This window comes from Drosophila montana, unplaced genomic scaffold (genome assembly GCF_035044405.1).
Source record: "Drosophila montana isolate Dmon_TW-CO22-7 unplaced genomic scaffold, ASM3504440v1 contig_1505_1, whole genome shotgun sequence".
Lineage (NCBI taxonomy): Eukaryota > Metazoa > Arthropoda > Insecta > Diptera > Drosophilidae > Drosophila > Drosophila montana.
Window position 1 is genome coordinate 1,960,214 of NW_026996452.1, and position 23,994 is coordinate 1,984,207.

General features: G+C 41.1%; 1 protein-coding gene across 1 annotated transcript in view; it reads right to left on the minus strand.

Annotated features, from left to right (window-relative positions):
• The window catches only part of LOC135432910 (uncharacterized), a 73,269-nt gene extending 66,645 nt beyond the window's left edge, over positions 1 to 6,624 (minus strand). The window contains 1 exon segment of the mRNA XM_064688806.1: positions 5,984 to 6,624. Coding sequence (XP_064544876.1) covers positions 5,984 to 6,101 — 118 coding nt within the window. The 5' untranslated portion in view covers positions 6,102 to 6,624.
• Between the last annotated feature and the right edge of the window lie 17,370 nt (positions 6,625 to 23,994).

Consider the following 23,994-nt stretch of genomic DNA (forward strand, 5'->3'; position numbering starts at 1 on the left):
CACTCTAACTATACAAATGTTTTTTAAATTGTATTTTCTATAAGAACTGAGCTTAGGAGAAAAAACAGTAAATGAATATTAATTTTTAATTGATTTCAAAGTAGAGCACAAGTTTCAAATTTTAAGATGCTTCATACGGACGGACGGAGGATCAGTCAGACGGATCGACTCGACTGTTGATGCTGAGTTAGATTTCGTCTACTTAAAGAGGTCGTAAGAGCCTGCCACGTTCATTTGTACAAGCCAATTATACCCTTTTTTTTTGCAAATTTTCAATGCTTGCAGGGTATACAAGAAGAAGAAACAGCTTTGAAAAGAGGACACTAACCATCAACAAGGCCATTCAGCTCGACTCGCCACGACCCGCCTTGTCTGGCAAAAGTCCTTAATCTGTGCGAATTCTGCTTAAAGCAAATGCTCTCACTCCTGCTGTACACTGGATGTTGCAACCTGTTTTAGTTGCTGCTTTGTTTGGCTTGTTTTGCATTAGAAAGTACTTGCAACATCCACACACACACACACACACTCCCGCTCAAGCTGTTTGTGGGCATGTGTGCACATATTTGCTCGACTTTGTTTGAGCTTGCTGTTTGGAAGGAAACGAAGGGAAGCCTCTGTGTACCTTATAGATGCATCTCTTTCTGGAATTTTACATAATTTAATTAGCAACCAAAGTGTGCTTCAGCCGAGAGTGAACGAATAGGAGATACCCTGGAATTTCTACCAAAACAAGAAGCAGGACATAAGCATATGAATGCTTATTCTGGCAAGTGCAAGTTATCTATGATTTTAAAACTCGGCATTGGAAGAAAATAAGATCAAAATAAATTCTCTAGCTCATTTACGATCTGAGATTGACGCTAACTTACGGACAGACAGACGAACACGGCAAGTTGGACTCGGCTATCGATCCTGACCTATAATATATATTCTTGATGCCCATTTTATGAATATTCAATGGGTATAGGATAAAATAAAAAGTATGCTTTTGTCTGTGTTGGCAGCGCTGGGATCTAAATCGATGGGAAATACAACACACTCGACCTGGTGCACCAGCTCTTGACTTTATCAAACCAAAAATCATATACATCTGCGCCTGCTGCTTCACTTCCTTGCCCTCTCCTCGCTCACTCTGCCTCTATCCATCTCTCTGCCACCAAGATTTTGTGCTCATATTTCCGTTTTCTAATTTCTAATTTAATTAGGCGCATGCCGCTCAACGCAGCTTGTAAAGCCCAACGCAATCAGCCGCTGTGTGTGCGGCACATACACAAAATGTGTCCCTGTTGATCCACATGCAAACACACAAACAACACAAACAGCACAAACACACACGCACACATTCAGCCAAGCACGTACACCCACACACTCGTATCTGGTATTTACATATGAGCAACATTTTCATTACGTGCAACCCCCGCCCAAACAAGAAGCTGTTGTAGCTGCCACAGCCTGTGCCCCCGTTTCATATGGCAACATTTTCTACAGCGACAATTTTTCATATTTTACGGCAAACCATTTGGTTTAATTTTTTTCTGAAATGTTTTTTCTGGAGCTGTGCTTAATTGATGCACGCGTTGCAGCAACTGGCTGCCTGCCTCTGCTTGTGTGTGTGTGTGTGTGTGTGTTTTGTGTTGCAATATTGATTGGGTGATCTATGCGTTGATCAAGTTATTGGTTTGTAATTATTTTAGTGTAATTAAAAGTTGCCCTTGGCAACTGCTGCCGCCTGCTGAATGGTGCCCAATCAGTGCGAACTTTTATGCCTCCACATTGCCGCCGGTTTCAGGTCAAATATTAAAGTGGCCCTGCAACTATTCCCCAAGTGCGGCACTTTCGCAGCTTTGCCAAAAAGTTCAATTTTCATTAACAGCACACACTCGCACAGACGCACACTCGCACACACACATGCTGGCTGCACAGATGCGGGTTTTTCGCTGGGAAATGCAGTCAGCTATTCCAATGGCTCACACTTGATAAATGCCAGCCTGGCGGACCGAGCGACCCTTTGACACCATAAAAGCCCATTAAACACATTTGAAATTGAAAAGTCATGCTGACTTTACTATTTACTCCCCTCGACGCATTGCTGGTATTTGCATATCGCCCACACAGTTTACACAATGTTTTACATAAATTTGACTTTTAATACTCAAGTTTGCCCAACCATTCGTCCATTTGCGTGCTCGTCCCGCTGTCTGGCTGTCTTTCAGTCTGTTTGTCAGCTAACAGCCATTAGGCCAAAGCTTTTATCAGCTGCGGTCCCCAAAAACTGTGATAGCAAACTTTTAACTTCGATTACTTGAAAATCCGACAAAAGATTTAATCTATGTCATGTGAGCTAAACAAAAATTCGACAACCAACAGCATTTTCCCGAAAGCCAAACAGCATCAATTAAATGCATACGACACAAAGAGAGTTTAATAACGATTATTGGGCTCGTGTGCACGCCTAGAGAGAATTCTTAGTTAAAGTTGCCAACATCTGAAATGTGATGCGCTATTATCTACTTTGTGCATAAAGCTACTGATAGCTATGTTAAATTGTACATATATTTTTGTCGTATCTTAAGCGTGCTATTATTAAAATTTAATCTATGCACCAGTTTAAAATGGTTAACAGTACATATCAACTAATAAACACTAATTATACTATCAATGTTTTAGCTACATATATAGTATATAGAAATATATATACATATACATATATGTGTATGCTGAGCTTTTATCGCTTTATTGCATATCATACACAATTTTAAGTATCAGATACTTTTGCATCTTTTGACGCATTCATACAGCATTGTTCCACCCTTTCAATCTTTGTGGTTATTTTTGCGGGAGTGGGGAAGTGCGCCTTGGGCACGCCCAAAAGCTGATTCACACTTCACCTTATAACACGATTTAAGTGTTGAGGGTCGCAAGCACACACACATCATAAATTCGGTTGGGCCTATGCGCCCACTATTTAGAACTTACTAATACACACACATCAGCCACTCGCACACACACACACACACCAGAACACATACTCAGGATACGAGCCTTAATAATGGCTTGACCATTATCCTGCATATAAAGTTGTTCATTTCCTATGTTTTTTTCAGCTTTGATTTTCCCTGGGACTCGGTCGTCATTTTGTATGCTGCGTAAGTTTTGCCGCTTTGCCAGCGCGACGGTCTTAACTTTTGGCCCCCGCATCGATTGTTGTTATTGCCATTGTGTTGCATACATAATAAATTTTATGAAACGTAAATTTTTATTGAGCCCAATTTTTGGCACAGCAATAAAACGACAGCGCACAAACTTTCTCATTGCCCTTCCTGATGTATTCGCGTTTACAATAAAAATCGAATGTTTTATTTATCTGCTATATGATTTGTAAAGATTTCTTCTTATGGACACATGTCGTTGCCAAAAGGAACTGGTTTCGGGTTTGATTTTTAATTTCTTTTTAACTGCATTTATACAATCAATAATCAAATTCCAAAAATTCTTTTACAAGTAACGACAGTTATATTATTTATTTTTATATTATTATTAAATTCCTGTTCTTCCTTTAGTCTCTAGCTTTGAGAGTAGCATGTCAATAAAACATTTTTATTTCATTATGTTTTTTAATCGCAGTTTCAATAAACGATATTAAATTGATTTTTTTTTTGTCTCTAGCCTTAAGAGAAGCTATTGTCAATAAAACAGACAATATCATATAATAGTTGTAAATACCAAACATTCGAATAAGCCAATATATATATTGATTAAAAATAACCTGAGGAATTTACAAAATATCATAAATTCCTTTCAATTTCACATTCTCAAAAAATTACTAAAAGTAAACGATGAATTTCAATTGACAAATTCCGTTCTTTACACTAACGTTTTTTCTGCCTAGCTGTTGGAATCATTTTCAATTATTTTCATGAAAATATTGTCGAAATGCAAGAAATGGCCACTACATATTATATAAATAAAAACAATGCATCGGAAATGCTTCGACAAAACATAAATGTGAAATACGCACAAAATGATGAAGATACACACAATGACGAATAGAAACAATGCAAACAACTTTTTTGTTAAATAAAGAAGCACAAATATTTTTTAAATAAAACGAAACTGAACCCAACACCGTGCGACCCACTGACACAAAGCACCATGCCAGCTGTTGATTTCGGCTTATTTTTTTTTTATATACGAATTCACATTTATCGGCGAATCGTATCGCTTATTTAACTGTTTGCTATTGTGGCACAACAACAATTGTGTACAAAGGGGCCAAGGGTTGGGGGTTGAGGTAGGTGACAGGAAATGCGAAAATGTTTTCAAATCGTTGAATCACAAAAATGTTGAGCGAATCGCTTGGAAAAACATGCCAATTCCATCCAAAGTAGGTGTGGCACTCGGCCTAACACACACATGCCGCATTACGTATACGTATAAGCATTACGTATACGGAATACGCAACGCGAGCTTGCAAACTTGGCAACAATTGATAATAGCTTTAGGTTATAAAATATAAAAATGCTTATATAAAATGCTTAAAATTGAAATAAAATTAAAATTATATTGGGCTGGCCTTTACATTCATTTTCAATGCCCCATAATTGTATTACTTATTTGCATACAAAGCCTGAGAGTTAAACGCAGAGTCTCATGCTGAGCATCTGTCGGCCCGACAGAGTTGATGAATTTAATTTAAAGGGCCGAATTATAACACGCGGTTATTCATGAAACATTCGCCCGTTTGTCAGGTTGTGGTTGCCTTTGTATGGAATTAAACATGCATGTCCTTTAATAAAAATAATCAATTTGTGCGAGAGCAGGTAAATACCTACAGGTATGCTCGCTGGGTAATTAATTTCCAATTATGCCATGTAATTTAATGGACCATCCATGGGGTCAACCAACTAATTACGGTGGCATCTCTGGCATAGTAGGGGCTGATGCGCATGCCACTTGGCCAGCAGCCGACTTGACCCAGTTCAACTCAAGCCTTCTAATGCACCTCAAGCATGAAAATGCCTTGCACTGAATCGACTCGTCGTCATAAGCAGAGTGAGAAGGGCTCAACGTCAACGTCATAATCGAAAGCAACTTATGAGGGCTCACGGCTCATTAACACGCTTCCCGCACAGCAGGCAATCCAGACAACTTGATTGAACTTCAATGGCCTACGCCAGCCACGATATGGTGATGGCGGGAGGGACGACGTGAAGACATGGGGAGCCATGTTGAGATTAATGCTAATGTGACAACTTAATCGAAAGCCATTTATAAGTCATGTCAAGTCACCAGCTTCCTGCCCGACTATCATCTTTATGACGACAGTCGATGTCAATGGTGGCAGCGCCTAAACGTAGGCAACGGCAATGGCAGAGGCAACCAGCTCGGGCCAACAGCTAGGAGCATGACAACGCCAAATCCATAAAAAAACACGTTAAATATTTGCATTAATTTTGGGCTAAGATAAGTCGGCCAGGAAAAAACAAGTTTGTAAATTGTAGTTAGAAGAGACGGAATGACAGGATACTCTGTTTTTAATATAGACGGAGTTCAAAGTATATTAATAATAGTCAAGCAGGACTAGTTAAATTGGGGATTGATATTGGCCAAGTCGAATATATTTTGGATATATCCTTATATGATTTCATCAATTATGTAATCTCAATAAATAGTATTGTTTGTGTGTGGGCTGAGGACAAATATACATTCAGTTACACTCAACGATCCGGCGAAAATAAAATTGATGGACTGTTAATTATAAAATCATTTATGAATTGTCATTCCATCAATAAAAGTTTGAAATTAAAGGTAGTCGAGTATGGTCAAATAAATAATATTATAAATAATATAACAAATATGCAAGATGAGACGTGGCACAAGCCCAATTGACTCTGTTGCTCCCCCTTTGAAAACAGGGTATTCAAATGGGAAGAGAACACGGAAAACAGGGACAGGGCGCACATTTCATTCGCCTGGCACTTACCCGGCAAGCCTGATGTGATGCTGATAAGAAGCAATAGTTGCGCTATCAGCTCTTTGATGCCGCCGCCGCTGCTCTTCCTCCCTTCCTTGATGCTGCTGCTCCTCTGCTGGTTGCTCATTTTGTTTGCCGTTTATCGAGCGTCTCGTTGGGTGCTTCTTGTTGGCTCTTATCGCGCGATGCGTTACTTTGTCAATGACACAATGCGAAGCGCTCTCTGGCACTGGCTGCCCCTCTGTCACGCTCTGTCTCTCAATGTTGAATGCCACGCGGCACTTGACTTTTATTGCACGGCACACAGTGTACCGTTACACTATATTTGGCTTGTTACAGCTCACAGTGGCGCCCCCGTATTTGATTGCCGAATATTCCTTTATTAATTTTTCTTTTTTTGCTGTTTTTGCCTGGGTGCTGCTAATTTGGTTGTCTTACATGTGTTTTTTGTTGCTGACAATAGTGCAACACAACGCCGTCTGCTCGTTCTTGTCGTTTAATGGCAATATAAAATAAATAACGCGCACGCATGCCCCAACGTTCATCACAAAATTAAAAATGAACAGACGAATCAATTAACAATTTCAACAGTTTTCCCAAAGTTTTTTTTTTCAATATTTTTGTTTATTTTAATTGAATTTGTTGTATCTCAATTGACAGTTTTCGCACGGTGTTGCAAGTCATGAATTCAAATGTGGGCTTACGTTAAGATTTGCATGAAACGAATATGCAGGAGCTGGCAGTGTGTACCAGCAATTGTTATTAATATTTCTTTTATATTAATTTTTTTTTTTTGTAAGTCTCAATCGTTTGTTCTGCTTTTGGGGCATGCTACAATTTCACTTTGTGTATTGATTTGTTTTTTGCTTTTTTTTTTTCTCTTTATGCTTGCTTTTAATCAGAAATTTACACAGTCACCGCATCGCGCGTCGGCGGCAAACAAATTGGCGGCGCGGCTATTGTTGTTGCAAGTTTTGTTGTTGTTGCAAGTGCTTGTTGTTTTTGTGTTGGCAACTGCAGCGCAGCCAAATGAAAGCACAATGAAAATTTTCAATCAAAACTTTTTACTCGCTTTCTGCAGTTGCTATTTTTGTAAGCGTTATTCTACTCTCTTTTTTGGCGCTCGTTAGCTGCGACGATTCTTTTGCCTTTTTCCACTTTTCTTTCTTGTTTTTTTTTGTTTCAATGTTTAATGCAATTTCCACGCTTAACTGCACTTTTTGCCGTTTCGTCTGGCTATTTCTTTTGCTGATGCTGTTGCCTCCTGTCCCGTTTTATAGAGCATTTATTTACACGGACACGCTCACGACCACACCCACAACAAACACTCACATATACACGGACACGCACAGATATAAGCAAAATATGCACAAAATTTGCATTGCGTTGTATTTCCCGCTATTTCCCTCGCTCTCTCTCTCTCTCACGAACTCTCTCTCTCTCTCTGTCTCTGCCTTTTCTTTGTATTGTTCTGTTTCCTGTTGCTCGCCCAAATTCAAATTACTTTTGTCGTTATTGTTTGTATTGTTTTTGCTTTTGTTGCTGATACTTGTTGTTGTTGTTGTTGTTGTTGTTGCATGTCATGCTCATTTCTTCAAATCAGTTGGCAGTTCTGGCTGCTGGCGTTGACGTCATCAAGTTGTCGTCGTTGTGCATTGGACATGGCTCAGCGTGTGGCTGCCACAAGATGTTGCACAAGCACAGCTTCGATTTGCAGCTCCACTTTCGGAATGCGGCCTCGCTTTGCGCATTTTTACATTATTCCAAATGCAAACTGCCTGCAAAACAAGAGAAAAGAAAAAATTCAACATCTAAATAAAGAATTATTCTTAAGTTCTGAATGTACTAGGATCGGAACGTATTTATTGTAAATAGGCTAGTTGCCATACACAGGATTTAGGATTCCTGTGAGGACATTCTTTAGATTTAATGGGGCTCAGTCAAAATGTTCCAGAGTTTGCCGTTATCATACACAGTCTTTCTGGTAGCTGAGTCAGTCGGCTTTTGCCACAGTTAATTTGCGTGCGTTTTTTCAAACAAATTGAATTGAGCTGCGGAAGAGATAACCCAAACAATCTTACTGGGACTGTAATAGACATCAAGGCTAATAGCTTTTTCTAGTTAATAATGAGTATACGATTCTCCCATGGCTGCAATGCCACGCGCTGCATTCCCATGATTCCATATCTTGGGTCTCATACAATAATATATGAATCTCACAGAAACTCCAAGTGACATTGAGAAGTATATATAAATAAAAGACAATAATTATTTCAAAAGCATTTTAGCTGAAAAAAGACTCATCTAAATTGAAATTGAATCTCGCAATTGTCAACGATATTAATAGCTAATACATAGTACACTGTTCCATTCAACAGAAAAATGGAAAATGTATGACATAGTATCATTAATTGAGATGTTCTCCGATTTCACATATAAACATAAAGAAAGCTTAAGCTTGTGCTTTGCCTAATTAAAAATGTTCTTTGAAGCAGCGCTCACATCAACATAATTTATAAGCCAGCTTTGCTTTATTTTTCATCAAGACGCTTTAATTTTGAACTTTTCGTTTGACACACACACGCATACTTTCTGCTATGTACATGCATGAGTTTTGTGTAGGCCGCAAAAGTCTTGGGAGGAAAATGCGTCGAGCAGTTTCCACCGTCTACGCACTGAAGAAGGTCGCAGCGACTGACTGATGGACTGATGGCTGTCTAGGCGTTTCCACCTGCCACTGCAGCAGTTGTTGTGTGGCTGTTGCAGGCGTTTGCTCCAGCCAAAGTGCAGAACAGAGAGAACTATTATGCTTTATTTTCCGCTTGACACCTTTGAGCTGCGTTGCGCATTTCCTTTTTGCAGCCCCCAGCACCATCAAGCTTTGCTAGCTTATGCAAGACTTTTTCCCCGACTGGCTTCTTGTGTGCGCTCGCATAAAGCAATCTTTTTTTAAATATTTCTTTTTTGTTGCCCCGCGCCACACACGTTACCTCGTTTTTTTTTTTTATTTCTTTAGCTAGCTGTGTGGCCAGGTGGTACGAGGGGCATTTGCATGCATGGTGGCACCTCTGAGTGCTGTGGCACCTTCTTATCAACGTGGCAGTACTGAATTCAACGTGCGTCAGAAAGAAGTTCTGATGTCGCCCTCGTCTGAATTGAAATTTATTATTCTGCTTTGTCGTGCGTGTGTGCCAGGCACTTTTGAGCCACCACCAGCAGCAGACACCGCCCGTGCTGCAGCAATCCTTTTGTGAGTGGGTATTTAATATTTTAATGTTGCGCCTGCCCGCTGCCAACTTTGGCAGCAGCTAGCTAGCTGCCTGCTTATTCTAAAGCGTGTTAATTGCTTTCCAGCTGGGTGAATGGCACGCTCGACCTTTGATGTGCGCAATTTTTTGCCTTTGCACTTAAGGATATTGTTTACATGTCTCAATTATCCTTTGAATTTGACGTACTCGCACGCCATTTTGCTGTCGCAACCCCTACCTTCCACCCGCCGCAATCACTACACCTGCCTGGCAATAGCTAGGCAAAGTTAGAGCTTCTGTTCTTCTACTTTTAAAGTAAACTTTTGACTTCTTTGAAGTCCGATACCACAGTGCAGCAATAATATATCATGAAGTTTGATTGTAATAGAGCGGGGGCGACACTTTTCGATTTTCTCGAATTTCCACACAAACAAATTACTAAAGAATTTCGGGGAGTTCAGTGAAAAGCTTTCGAATAACAATGTAAGATGTGAAATAGCCTGGCTAATACAGCTTAAGAGCCATACTCCCTGGCCCTCCTTCTATGATACCCACAAACATTTGTATTTATTTGTTATGCGTAAGGCATATTTATTTATTCTATTAAAATTGAAATTAAATATGGTTGATAAGTTGGTTTTATTTTAGATCTCCACGAAGCTGCACATGCTTCAACTTAAAAATATCTGTTCGTTGTTTCATTGGTCCCCAGGCAACGATAACAATAATTGCTTTAACCATACCAATTTTCAGTTTCAAAATATTGGTGACTAAATATTGCAAAGTATTGGATTTACTACAGGGAAAATAAATTATTTTAAAAATTTAAGAAATTCGTTTGGAAATGTTTTACAAGAATTGTTGAAAGGATTCTTGCTGCACACTGCAGGGCAAAATTATGAGTGGAGAAATCAATAACTTCTAAAATTTCTTAATACTTAAGATGTGAGAAAGAGTAAATCTAGAAAGATTATAAAATACCACTTGAAAGCAGCTACAGCAATTGACATGTTTTTATAAATTGTATTTCTATACGATCTATAAGGGGCTTTTCAATATTTTTAAAGTGTTTAAGGCTTCTGGGGTTTTCTAGAATGTTGCAATGTTTATGCTCTGTTAACGTTGTTGCTGTTTAATTGTCTTATCTCATCCGCCATATGATATGATTTTTTATATATTATAAATATATTGTATATATATTTGATATATATTTCTGGTTGGTTCCCCGAAATATTATTTTCTTTTAGTTATTTAACGGGAACTCGTTTGCGGCTTTGGGCTTCTGCGTGTCGGCAAGGACGTTGGCGTTTATGTTGATGTTTGGATCTCCTTGAGCATGGCTTTTCCACTTGGTATGCAGGGGCTGTTTGGCAACTACTGATTGTATGCATAAGTCCGCCATTTTCATACTCGATTATGTTAGCCTAATGCGTGTGCTAATTCAGGGGCTACCCGCTCGCACCACTAGTTCCTTTCCTAGCCAGCACTAATTTCAGATAGTCATCGTTGAGCTAGAGGCAATTTGTTAGCTAACTCCGCTTAAGAAGCCGGCGTCGTCCTTTTCGGGTTTTACTTCTGCTAGATGAGACACAAAAAAAGTTGTTGCTAGTTTTTTTTCTGCTGACATTTGCCGTTTCGCCGCTTAGCGCTTACTGGGCGGAGGCGGGGGCGGTGCGGGGGCGGTGTCGTGTGTGTGTGTGGGTGTGCACCTTCTGGTAGCAAGAAATTATGCAAAGATTGTGTGCACAACTTGAGACAGACCCTCGACTAGAGCCAACAGCCGCCAAGAAGGGCAACCAAGTTGCTCCGGACCAGAGCTGAGGTCAGTTCAGGCTCAAAGTTTGCCGAGTGACATGTAAATCTTGCCCCAGGATGTGCGCCATTTTGTTTTAGAGCAAAGAGTTGGCCGCAACAAAAAAAAAAAGAAAAATATATAAAAAAAAAAGGAAAACGCAGTCGACATGATGATAATTTGGCGTACTCCGGCCGTGGCCATCAGCCGTTGCCCAGGAGCCACATTTTCTTTCATGAAAAATCAGTTAAATGAGTTTGTTTACACGTCTCAGCTGCGTCTCTGCCAACGCTGCTGCCGCTGCTGCTGCGCCGAGGCGTGGCAAAAAACAAAAGGCATGTAAAAAACACACTTTAAATGTATGCAAAGGGGGGACGGGCACAGGGGCGATGTTTGCGGTGGCGACGATACATTGTCTGGACGCTGTGGCGGCGACGGCCTGTTTTTCTGCGCAACTAAATATAAGAAAAATCCCCATACTATTTCCCTCCCATTTTGTATATATCCTGGCAGAGGGTATATTAGTCATGTCGTTAAGTACGTAACGATATGTTACAAATTCGGTGCATAGAACATTTAGAATATTTGTAGCCATCGATCGGATTGCAAGAATATAGAGCTGCCTTGGGAATAAATAGTTAAGAACTAAATTCCACACACATGTTTGTTTTATTTATATATAGTTATAGGAACAATCGGTGTGTAATTGGATGAACATTGGAACAGTCCATCAATAGTTGAGCTCTTGAATTATTTTGGATTTTAACAATATCTTATAGATGACAGGATTAATCAACTTTCTAGATAGGATCAAGATAATACATAAGGGTATTAAGCTGTCGGGTTTCCACAATGTTTTCTGTCCTTTTTTTTTCGATTTTTTGTGGAACCTGATACGGTACGTTGGCAGAGCCTAAAAGTATGCAGCATGTAATTTGCGTTTTGTTTGCCGTAGCCGTTGTTGCCGTTTGCTTTATGTAATTTGCATGTAAACATGTGCTTATTTACGTGCCTCCTGGCAACCACACACACACACACATGCACACACTCACATTTGTGTTGTTGTTGTTGGGTGAAGCGAATTTACGCCAAACATCAAATGATTTTGTTTAACATATTTTGTTATTAAGTGTGGAAATGTGCATATTTTGCTCAAGCCTCCGCTTTTCCTTAGAAAACTTTACAAAAACTCACTTGTTTGTGTGCGTGTGTCTGAGTGTTTTTGAGAGTGTGTGTTTTTTTACCCCTTTTGGTTGCCAGCGCGCCTGTGTGTTTCTGTGCGTTGTTCGTGCTTACAGTAAATTTCCGTTTGCCATCATTCAGGGCAGGGCAGGCATACTTCACTTGAACTTTGTGTAGCGTGAACTTCTTAAATTATTGGCTAAGGCTATAAACTGCATAACCGGACTGGCACGGACGAGCTCCAATGCCTCGATTGGTACCCTGTGAACTTTGGCAGAATTACTTATTTTTTGGGTAGGGTGTGCGGGTAGGGGAGAGAGCTAAGCGAATTATGTTTTGTGAAAGTTCAAACGGATTTTCGAGTCAGCTGCGAACTGCTGCCATTTGACAATTGACAGTTGACACAGAACTTTTGCCAATTAGTTCTGTCACGTCACGCCTACAATGGCCTGGCTTCAGTTTTGCATTAACCAACACTGGAAATTGGCAGGCTTCTTTCAGCTGCATGTCACGTCAACTATATGCCATGGCTTCCAATTTGTTTAGATGGCTAAGAGGCAAGGGCTCTTCTGCAAAAAAAGAAAACTATGAGTCCTAGACAGAGCTAGACAGCGTCCATGCTCGTCCCTAACAATTTGTGTTGCGTGCTTTTACCGCGTGCTGCATATAAAGCTGGGCATCAACTGGCAGCCTGTGTCTTGGCCATGTCTCTACGTGGACGCACTTCCTAATGCCACACACTGCGCTTTGTGGTAGCCCAATCAACTATATGTCGACCTCCTCCCCCATCCACCATTATCTTTAACTCTACTATGGTAAGTCGAAGACAAGCCCAGCCCTCGCCTGCTCCCAACTCCATTTAATGCTGGCATTACTTTACCCCTGGCTCTTGGCTTATAGCCTTGTAATGGTAAATATGTTTAAGCCTTTGTTGTAGCAGCTATTGCCATTGCTTCTACTGCTACTGCTACTGCTGCTGCTACTGCTAGTGCTGGTAGCTCAGTAAATACAAAGTGTTAAACGTTTGGGGCTTAGGGCATAGCACTGGGCGCGCTCTAAGACCCACCCACAGATCCACAGCTAAGCAAATATATGTATATACAAATACATGTACGCATATTAAAACTAAACTCAACGCTGAACAAAGGCGTTGGATTCATTTCTTATTTAAAACTAACGTTCAGCCATATAGCAAGAACCAAGTATACAAGTATACACTCTGTGGAGCTGGGTGCACAGTGTGTTTATTTATTGAGCTGTGAATAAATATTTTTACCAGGCATCAACTTGAAGTACCTCCGACACAAGCGCGCGCGTCTCAAAGCTAAGCGGTTTGATACAAATCCTCCGCTCTCTGCCCCGACTATCCAATTCCCCGTGAAGACGCAACGGCAGACACTTGAAGCAAGACTGTGTTGACTTTTTATCCAGCACTGGCCTATAATCATGTAAGTTCGTGTGTGGTGTGTATGTGTGCGTGGGCCTGTATGGGTGTGCGGTGTGTGTATCAAAGTAAGTGTAACCTAATTCTGAGCATAGCTTAATGGACTTACAGGCTATTGACTCGGTGGGTTTAATATATTTGGGCTTAAGCAAGGCAGGCAGCTGTCCATTGATTGTGTTGACCATAAAAAAAAAGAAATAGTCGAATCGTAAATACCCTTATATAATAATCGGCTGCAAGCAAATGCGCCTCTTAGAGGTTGACTCAAAAAATGGAAGTCCATTTTAGCATTAACAGTGTATAAAACACAACATATCTATCTACATAAAAGAGCTTTGTAGTTAATATAATTTTCGACCAACCGTTCTCATGGCAGTTAAATAATATTGTGACTTAATAAACACATTTTATGTCAACTTAAATCTGCTTGTTGGCTGATATTTAAACGATTTTTTTTTACCTCAATGTGTTGCACATGTCATGGCTATTTTAAGAAACCCCAACTTGGAGTTTATCTACCTCAATGAATGTGTCCCTGCGTGACACAGCTGCGTTGTCATTAAAGTCGAGTGCTGCTGAGCTTGTAGGCTGGCAATTGTCCTCCACATCCTGTCACCTCGGCCTCTTTTTCGGCCCCCTTCCTGGGCATTCACTCGCTCACAAACGAACTGGAAGGCAGCTAAAAAGACTCTTCAGCTTTATCGCTGTAATCAATTGTCTGCATTTGAATAGTTGACAACCGATTTATGGACCATTGACTGCGCAGTAGCAGAGGCAGCAGCAGCATCAGCAACAGCGACAGCGGTGCCAAAGCCAACTGTGCCCCGCCCAGAGCTCATTTCTTTTGTACTTGCGGTCGTCTCTTGGCTCTGCCCTTCAACGGCACGTCTTCGATCTCAGCTAGTGGCCAGTTTTTCTGCGTATGTGTGTATGCGTGTGTGACCAGTATCCTTTTCGGAAATCAAGTGGAATGACCCATAAGGTCTCTCGTTCCCCTCTACGCCTCTCTCTCTCTCTCTCTCTCTCGTTCAGTCTTTCTGTCTGTGTGTGTGTTTATGCTTTTTGCTCTGCTTTGCACTCAGTTGTTGCTGTTGTTACTTCTGTTTCTTTATGTTTTACGTAATTTCACAGAAAAGCCGGAAATGGCTAGGAAATTGAGCCAACAATAACAGCAGCAGCAGCAGCAGCTATAGCAATAGCAATAGGAATAGCAACAACAATAACTGGACATCATGCACGAATAAGAATAATAACGAAAATGTCAGACCAAGCGACTATTCGTCCAACCTCCGCCTGGCCATCCATCCGTCCATCCATCCATCTATCCGTCCATCCTGCAAGTGGGTGAGCTGGTCAGCCAGTGGCCCAGATAATGTACTGCCAAGTGTTTCTTGACCTTTTTTTTCTGCTTCTTTCTTGCTCGATGTTTGTGGCACGCTGCCTTTGGCTTTGCCTTTTTCGTTGGCAATTTCATATTTGGTTGGTCTGTCATAAAGCGGCAGGATGAAGGACAGCGCTTCTGTTTGGCAGCACTCCAAGCTAAGCTGCTCGACCCACTGCCAGCAGCATCTGCTGTTAACCGATCGTCCCCTGCCACCCACTTGATATTATTTAAAGCCCAATGCAAATGAAATGCGTCGCAAAAGTAGGCCCCAAGCAGGCTCCAAAAGGGAAACGAGTTCAAGTTCAGACATGGCATTAGCTGCCACTCCGACAATCATTGCTTGTTGGAGCCACACTGAGCAATTTTTGAGGCTATAAGTAAATAGGCCAAATTAACTTAAACAATTACATGGTTATGTATCTTCTTTACCTACTAGATTGACACTGGCAGGGGGAACTAACTATTTTCTATCCATTTATTTTAATCAATGCTAAGGTAAGGAGCACAGAGCGTGAGCTGCATTTGGTTTTGGTAGAAGAAGGCTCAGGGTATTCCCAAGCACTCCCGACGAGAGCACTCTTACTTGTTCAAATTTAAATTTGCTGAACAAATAATATTTAAGACAAAGCCATATCTGTTGTCAAGGATACGGTTATTTGTACAACGGGCGAGAGCTCATCACGCCGATGGTTTCTCCTACTCCAGACAATTGCTGAACAATCACACTGTAAGCGTTTTTAGTTTAATCCTCCCCCTTACGGAGACTGCTCTCCCGGTAAGAGGATAGACGCATTTGCATAGTTGGTAAGTGGTCGGAAACCAGGAGTTATAAATCCGTCTTAGATCGACCACACGTCCTCGTGCCAATGGAGAGGTCGACAAGCTCTTTGACTTGCAGCAGCTGCGGTCTCGTGAACCAAAATTTCACCATCTCTTGTTCGGTCAATTTTCTCATCTTAGCTTTGATGGTGGCTTTACAGAAGGAGCTTGGCCCCCCAAGGCTGGTTGCCGAGCTCCCCATGGCCAAATCTATCGCACCCAAGAGAGCGTCAGCCGTTTGGAGTCGTTCTCCATGGTGGACCAAGTCCCAATTGCAATTTAGATTTTAACAAATCAGTGAACCAGTGTAGGCATGGGGAATTATTGCAAGGGAATCCATTCCCTAAGATCTGAGTCCTGGTTTTCAAGCCTTTAGGAAGAGAATTAAAAGGAGCGTGAGTAAGCGCAAAGTAACTTCTATTTCAGCTAGAAATGGCAGCAGTTTATAGGCCTTTTCCAAGAAGTAATTCTGACTTGGCTTATGTCAATTCCCTCGACTCTGTAATTTGATAACAAGGAGAAGACAGTACGTCATTTCCCAAAAATGGATATCCGCTCTAGACTAAATTTACCTTACATCGGCTATAATAAAGTGTGATATTCATTTTTATGCTGTACTTAAATTTAGTTCAAGAATATATTCAAGAAAAAACTAGAGTCTAAAATTTTTAGGACACAGAGTGAGTTTCATTCTAAGTCCCGCTCTAACTGAACGTGGGTAGCTGGCAGCTTGCAACGTGCCGCTTGCCACTAAGTTCAGGCAGCATCAATGCAGCTCGTCGGTTGCGGTTGCATGGTCGATACACACACATACACACACGTCTCATGGGCATTCACTTGGCAGGCTCTTGGCACGGCTTTTCATTTGGGTTAATGTAGTATTTGTGTTCTCTGCTCGAGTACCAGCAGCGCCATCACAGATTGATGTCAGCACCACACTTACACACACACACACACATGAGGCTGAGCTTCAGCTTCAGCTCTGGCTTAGCTACCCTTAGCAGCGCTTAGCTCCCGCCCTACCCATGTAGTTTTAATCATTGGATTGCCGTAACGGGCACATTTTGTCAGCGGCTGTGCTGGGAATGTGCTGCACGTTTGCCGGAGAAAAATATGTCAACGTCTTCTCCGCTGACGCTTAGATTGGCATTGTCATAAAATGCCATCCCCCTATATCCACTCCCACTCACACTCACACTCACACTCATACACACACACACACACTCAGCCACACACATTTGCACAAAAATGCACATGACTGTGATTCCGGCTCAGCTCGACTTGTGCCTTTTTCGCTGCGGACGTGGCGTCAGTTTAAAGAATGAATTGCACTTCATTGCTGGCATTTTGTCATGCGGCACGTTCTGGGCTTTAAATAGTTAACTAGCCACTCGCACTACTTATGACACCCAAAGAGCACCACGAGACGGTTTGACCGTGAAACGTGTCCCTTCACATCCTTCCGGTCAGAACAAATAGCAGCTGGTTGCACCCACAATCTCCATCTCAAGCTCAACCACAGAACACAATATTTTCGCACAGAAAAATAAAAAAATTTTCAATCAAAATTGTTGCCATTTAGTTTGACATTTCATTTTGATGGCCTGGCAAAATGATGATGAAGTGCGCTGCCCAGGCGATGCCAATAGCATGGAACGCAAGTCGCAGCCAGCTAGTTTGGCCAAGAATTTCCCTCGGCTGCTTGCTTTTTATAGAGTGCCAAAGTGGCGCAAGGAATTTTCTCTGGCAGTTTCTTTTGCACTGGCGCTGCAAAAAATGTCAAACTGACCGCCAACTGTGGCTGGCGCTGGTAGCTCGTTTTAGTATCGTGGAAAATTGATTTTGTTTTTACTCCGGCAGCGCTGCAGCAGCGACCTGCACGCGCTGCGATAAGAATTTGCGTTTTCCTTTCGCACTGTCACAATCAGTACATTTTTCATAATTCGAAAATAGCTCCGAGCAGGGCTGGGTGGTTGCTGGATTATTAAGAACGAATCTCAAATTAAAAACTCGAAATATAACACATTAAATTACTCCAAATATTTTCGCAAAGGAGATTGTACTAAAAGTGGTTTAACTTAGAAATTCACTCAACGACTTTTTTTCAATAGAAATATTCTATTGGTATTAAAAATTTGATTATATTAAAATTATATTAATTATTTTGTAATAGTTGTAAAGTGCGAATTCAAAGTGGTAATTCATGCGTTTTAGTCGTGTACCCGAAAACCTCCCCACTTTAAAGCCCGGAGACTGGTTTGCTATGAAAACATAGTGAAGGACATACGGATTATATTGATTCGGCTGTTAATGCTGATCAAGAGTTTATACACTTTACTTGGTCGCAGTTGTCTCCATCTACACATATCTTGAATAAATTATAATACTCCCCACAAGGGTATAAAAATGCATCACTTTTGCCGTGGACAACCTAAATATTGCTTCAGCTTGAGTTAATTTTATTTTCAGTGAATGAAATTTTCGTAAATCAGCGTAAAAATTATATTTGAATTTCAATATAATAAAGTGATTCAGGCTTGAAAGAAATGCCTTTGTCTGCACACACACACATAGAAATTTAAGGAATTGTCTGCTTACATTTTTTCACACGTTCCCTGTCGCTTTGGTGCTGCCAAAACGCCTGAAAGCACATGCGAATTCATAAAAGTCTGTTGCCAGTGCTGCCTACAATGTGTTGAGAGACATAGCGAGAGTGTGGGACCAGACACACACCCACTCACACACACACAGGAGCACACGCACGCACGCATACACACACACAAGCCATAAGGAGCTATCAAGAAATCACAACAAATTTACAAGTGCCACACAAATGTTTGACAAAAAGTTTCTGAAAAGCTTTCCACTGATTTCGCAACGTCTCAACGATTTCTTTGGTTTGGTAATAGACTGGGAAATCGAGAGTGGATCGGTGGGCTGGGGGCGATGGTAACATGGTAGCCATAGACATTTATGGCCCAAGATGCTATCGGGTTGACATAAGTTAAGCTTTGCTTTTGCTCTTTCGCTTAAACAACGGCAACAGCAACAACAAAACAACAACAAAATGTTGTTTGCTTGCTGTGCGTATGAAAATAAACTCATGTGCGGTGTGTGCCTCTGGGTGTGTCAGCCTGTGTGTGCGTGTGTGTGTGTTTACGCTACATAAACAGCTGAATAGGATGCACGAAGTGCGGCAACAACGCACTAAATTTATACTTGAAATAAATTTTTGAATGCCAGAACCGCATGAAGTTTTTCAACCATGAAACGTCAACAGTTGTTCTTGATGTTGCGACTCGTCTCCCATTTGGTGTTGACACACCAGGCGATTTGGCCAAGTCAAACGGGCGCATGACCCGAAATATTGCGCATACGACGCGTTGCCTGCATTTCGCTTTCAGTTATTAAATAAACTTCCGCCATTTCCAGTTTCGCGCCTTTACAAACCGCAACGCACCCCCAAACCCGCCCAATGGTAACGGTTATCGCTTATTACTTAGGGACTAAATGGAGTGGGAAGGGGGGTGGGGGGAACGGTTGTGTGATACGCACAAGATCGCTTATAAGTAGTTTGGCTCGCGAATGCCGTGTGGTTGTGTGTAAATTTACCCCAACTCCTCGCAACTTGACTTTGTTGAACATTGAAAATCACAAGCGAAAATCTTCTTATGTTGTTTGTGTGCACAATTTTGTGAGCGTGTGTATGTGTGTGTGCGCGTGACTCGCGGCACAATGGGAATTTAAATAAATAGCATAAATATTTTCACAGCTGCAAGAACAGCAAGTAGGGGGAAATGAGGTTGCCTTCACGGCTCATATGCATAAACAACTCTCGCACTCTTTTTCTAGTTCCTTCTCTTTTTCACTGTGCTCACTAATATTTGAGCACTTACTTAGCCACACATTTTCAGACCAGCTAAGCATGTGCCTGGCGCTGATGAAGTGTGTGAAATTGATAAATGAAGTACGACTGTGACGGGGACTGTGACTGCTACTGTAAATGTAAATGTGAGTTCGACTGTAACTTTGAGTAACTTGAATGTTGACTGTAAGTAAAAAAGTGACCCTAAATTCACTGTTATTGACCTGTTACCTTACTATTACCAAACCGCAACGGTAACTGTAACTGTAACTGTAACTGTAACTGTAACTGTAACTGTAACTGTAACTGTAACTGTAACTGTAACTGTAACTGTAACTGTAACTGTAACTGTAACTGTAACTGTAACTGTAACTGTAACTGTAACTGTAACTGTAACTGTAACTGTAACTGTAACTGTAACTGTAACTGTAACTGTAACTGTAACTGTAACTGTAACTGTAACTGTAACTGTAACTGTAACTGTAACTGTAACTGTAACTGTAACTGTAACTGTAACTGTAACTGTAACTGTAACTGTAACTGTAACTGTAACTGTAACTGTAACTGTAACTGTAACTGTAACTGTAACTGTAACTGTAACTGTAACTGTAACTGTAACTGTAACTGTAACTGTAACTGTAACTGTAACAATAACTGTAACTGTAACTGTAACTGTAACTGTAACTGTAACTGTAACTGTAAATATACCTATATTAGCAACTGTTTTGCAATTACATGCGACTACAGGCTGTAAGCGTAACAAAATGAAAGTGAAACCAGGTAAAGTCAAAGTTTTACTGCACGTGACTGTGAAAGTGACTGTGAATCCACAACCAGTATATTGGTGAATGCTACTGTAAATGTGACAGTAGCTGTTTAGTGTTCAACATGAGACAAACAAGGCGTATACGCAATAAAGCGAAAGTGAACCTAGGCAAAGTCAAAGTTCCATAGTCTGCCTCAAGCCGCAATCAGGACAATCGCTTTCATTAGCATTTAAGGAGGCGCGTGAAACTATTTGAATGTCTGGCTGAAGCTGAGGAATCACGCACAATCCCGATGTGAGCTGATAAAAGTCACCGAAAATTGGCTTCTCGTTGTGCGGCCGCATAAATTAGCGTGCGGCAGGCACAAGCCGCAGGACAACCCGCTGGCTTGTTGTCTAGAAGTGCGTTTTGGGGCACACAAAAAAAGGCTAAACGCGTAAGCGCTTAACATTTAAATGCTAAATAGCTGGTAAAAGGATAACGCATATCCTTATTGCCGGCGAACGGCACGTTTGACTAGCTCACGCTGGGCGTGGCACCACTGGCAAAAATTAAAGTGTTAGCAAAATAATAACAACAAATTGCATTTGTACAAGAACAACAACAATCTACAACAAGAACGGGAACACACGCGAAAATATTGCGACTCTCGCAACGGGTTACGACAAGGCCATTTGTGGCTCTCAGTGCGCTGTGGGCGGTCTAGCACTGTGTGTGGCACGAGGTCACGCGCCGTCCTGCCTGCCACAACCAGACGCCAGCGACAACGACAACATTTATTCAAATTGCATAGCAAGTCGACATTATATCAGCTTGACATGCGACAGTCAAGCCAACAACAAAGGCAAAACTGTTTAAATGCCGGTGGCGTAAAATATCGAGTTTCAAAAAATTGCATAACAACAAAAATCTGACGATCGAAAAGGTTTTTCGTCGAAGTACTACACGGCATTTTCATCAAGCAGAACAATAAAGCATTTGAAAAAGAAAAAAAAACAAATTGGATTCGGCTGAATTTATTGAATACTGTTATACCTAAAACTATACTAAAATGTTTTGGTGTCAGCTGAATCAAAGTTAGCAGCTGTTTGAAAATAAAATAAAGACTCTGTCAAAGAAATAAATTGAAGCTTTTAACAGCATACTTCTATATCCTTATACAATACAGCATGCACTTCGTTACATTTTCTTTTTAAATGGTCCCTTAATTTTTATATTTTCACGATTTTACAGGAAACTTTCTGGACGTTGCAATCCAGTCTGCAAAATATTATTTTGCAATAATAAAAGCTAATAAAACCTGCCCTGTTCAAATCAGAATAATAAGACAACATTAATTCCGTTCCACATGAATACCAAACAAACAATTACATCAATTTACGTATTTAGAGGCTTTTCCAGATGATGAACCAAATAGTACTTCGTTCGACTACATACATAGGTAAGTATACTGCAGACTGGTCGGAAAGAATAGTATAAGACACGCTGATTTAAAAATGATAAATATTATCAATAGACTGTATTCTAAGCAAGCCATACAAAAATCGATTTATCTTAGTATGCTTCACTTTTTTGGAATTATTGAGTATTGGCTTAATCATAGGTCTTCAATTAAATACAAAAAAAAAAAAAAATTACAACCCGAATTTGTTTATTTTTTGCATTTTTCGCAACTTTATAAAATGCACGTAATAATGTGTGATATATACTTTAACTTTGCGAATCTTAAACTTGACTCGCAACCGTTTTAAGTGCTGGAATGGTAAAATGCACAAGTGGAAGTCCAACTCACAGCTATTAAGATCATTCTGTTTCGCATTTTTCTCAGGCGCCGAAAATAAATTAAAGAGTGAAAATGTTTCCTTTTTTTAAGAGCGGCCTTTGTTACTGGCGCTTTTCTGTTTGAAGCCGCTGTCGTCTTCGTAGCCTTCTTTTGGGTACGTTTCTCATTTCAGCGTTGGTGTCCTCGTTATTCTCGGTGTCCTTGTTGCCGCTGCTGCTGTTTCGCACAGCGTGTGCGTCGCTTACAATGTCTGAGGACGAAAAATCTGCAATCTACAAACGCTGCAGCTGGACTGAAGTTGAAGCTGGAGCCGAAGAAAAATGCCCCTGGAACGTGCTCAACGTTCGCCGGATATCCGTTGAGAGGAGCTGGCAAGGAGGCTGGAGCCAAAGAAGCAGCATTTAATCGTGCCTCGAGTACAGGCCGCCGGCCCGGAAGGTGCAGCTGCTGGAGTCGCAGCAGGTGGCTGTGGCACAGTGTGGGCGCTATAGCGGCAGTTGCGTTACTTAAATGTAACCTAAATGCCCGGCAAGCGGATATGTCGCATAAAATTACAAATGGCTGACGCTAAGTGGTGCCCAGCTGACAAGGCGCTGCCCGTCTTGGCACCCCTGGCATGTTTATAGAGCTAACGCCTCAACATCTCGTAATAATCAGGCAACAAATTTATATTTAAGCAATAAATTGCTCGATTGTCCAAAGTCGATGCAGTTAATTTCATATTATAGCAGTGCAGCAGCTCCCAGCTGCAGTTGCCAGAACAAATGCATGTACAAGAGTTGATGAGAATTTATGGCAGCCACAATGCCATTTGATAGCTCTGCCAGAGAGTTTGCTTGGCAGCCTGTGTAAGAGCCATGGACAATTAGTTGAGCCACAGCAAAGCCAAACACCAATATATAATGCCTGACAAATGCATACCGTACCACATACTACATGACAACTAAATAAATACGAATGCTGCTGCTGCACGAGGGGGTAGATGGAGGGTAGATGTGAGCGCCCTTACGCCATGTTAATGTGGCTGTTGATGCTGCAATTGCTGCTGCGGCTGTCGAGCCACATTTGAGCGAGATGTGTATTTCGGTGGTGTGACATTTGCTTAACCTACCGCTGCGACTGGCTGGCAAGCACGGTGAATGCGAACGCGTATGCTTAATATTGCATAACCCGATATGCATGCCAAAAAGCACATTAACTGAACCGCACACACACAAACACACACACACGCACATATATACAGAAATGCACACACGGCCAGGCAGCCAGCCAACGAGGCAGGCAGCATTTGCAATTGTGTCGTGTGGCACTGCTGGTTTAGAAATTGTCATGCGCCGCCTAGCGTTAGAAAATTGAATTATGAATAATTACGCTTTGTTGCTGCTACGCGTGTGTGTGAGTGTGTGTGTGTGGATGTGTGCGTGTGTTTGCTGGTTGCCTACTTTTGTGCGCTCGCTTTCGGCAGCGCAGTTTACCGCGTGCGGCTACTTTAACCGTTGCAACAGTGCTGCCAACTTTTGGCGAGCAAACAAGCTAGTTTTTGGGCGGAATTTAATTAAAATATATGAAAAAAGTTGTTCTTGCTTAATATTTAATTATTTCTAGTCGTAATATTTACATTTCATCCAATTTGTTCTCGTAATTTTTTTCGCTAAATGCCTTTTAGATATTTTGTTAGAAATTCATAACTAATGCAAAAATTGTCATAGTAAAATATTATAAATAAAATTTCAATT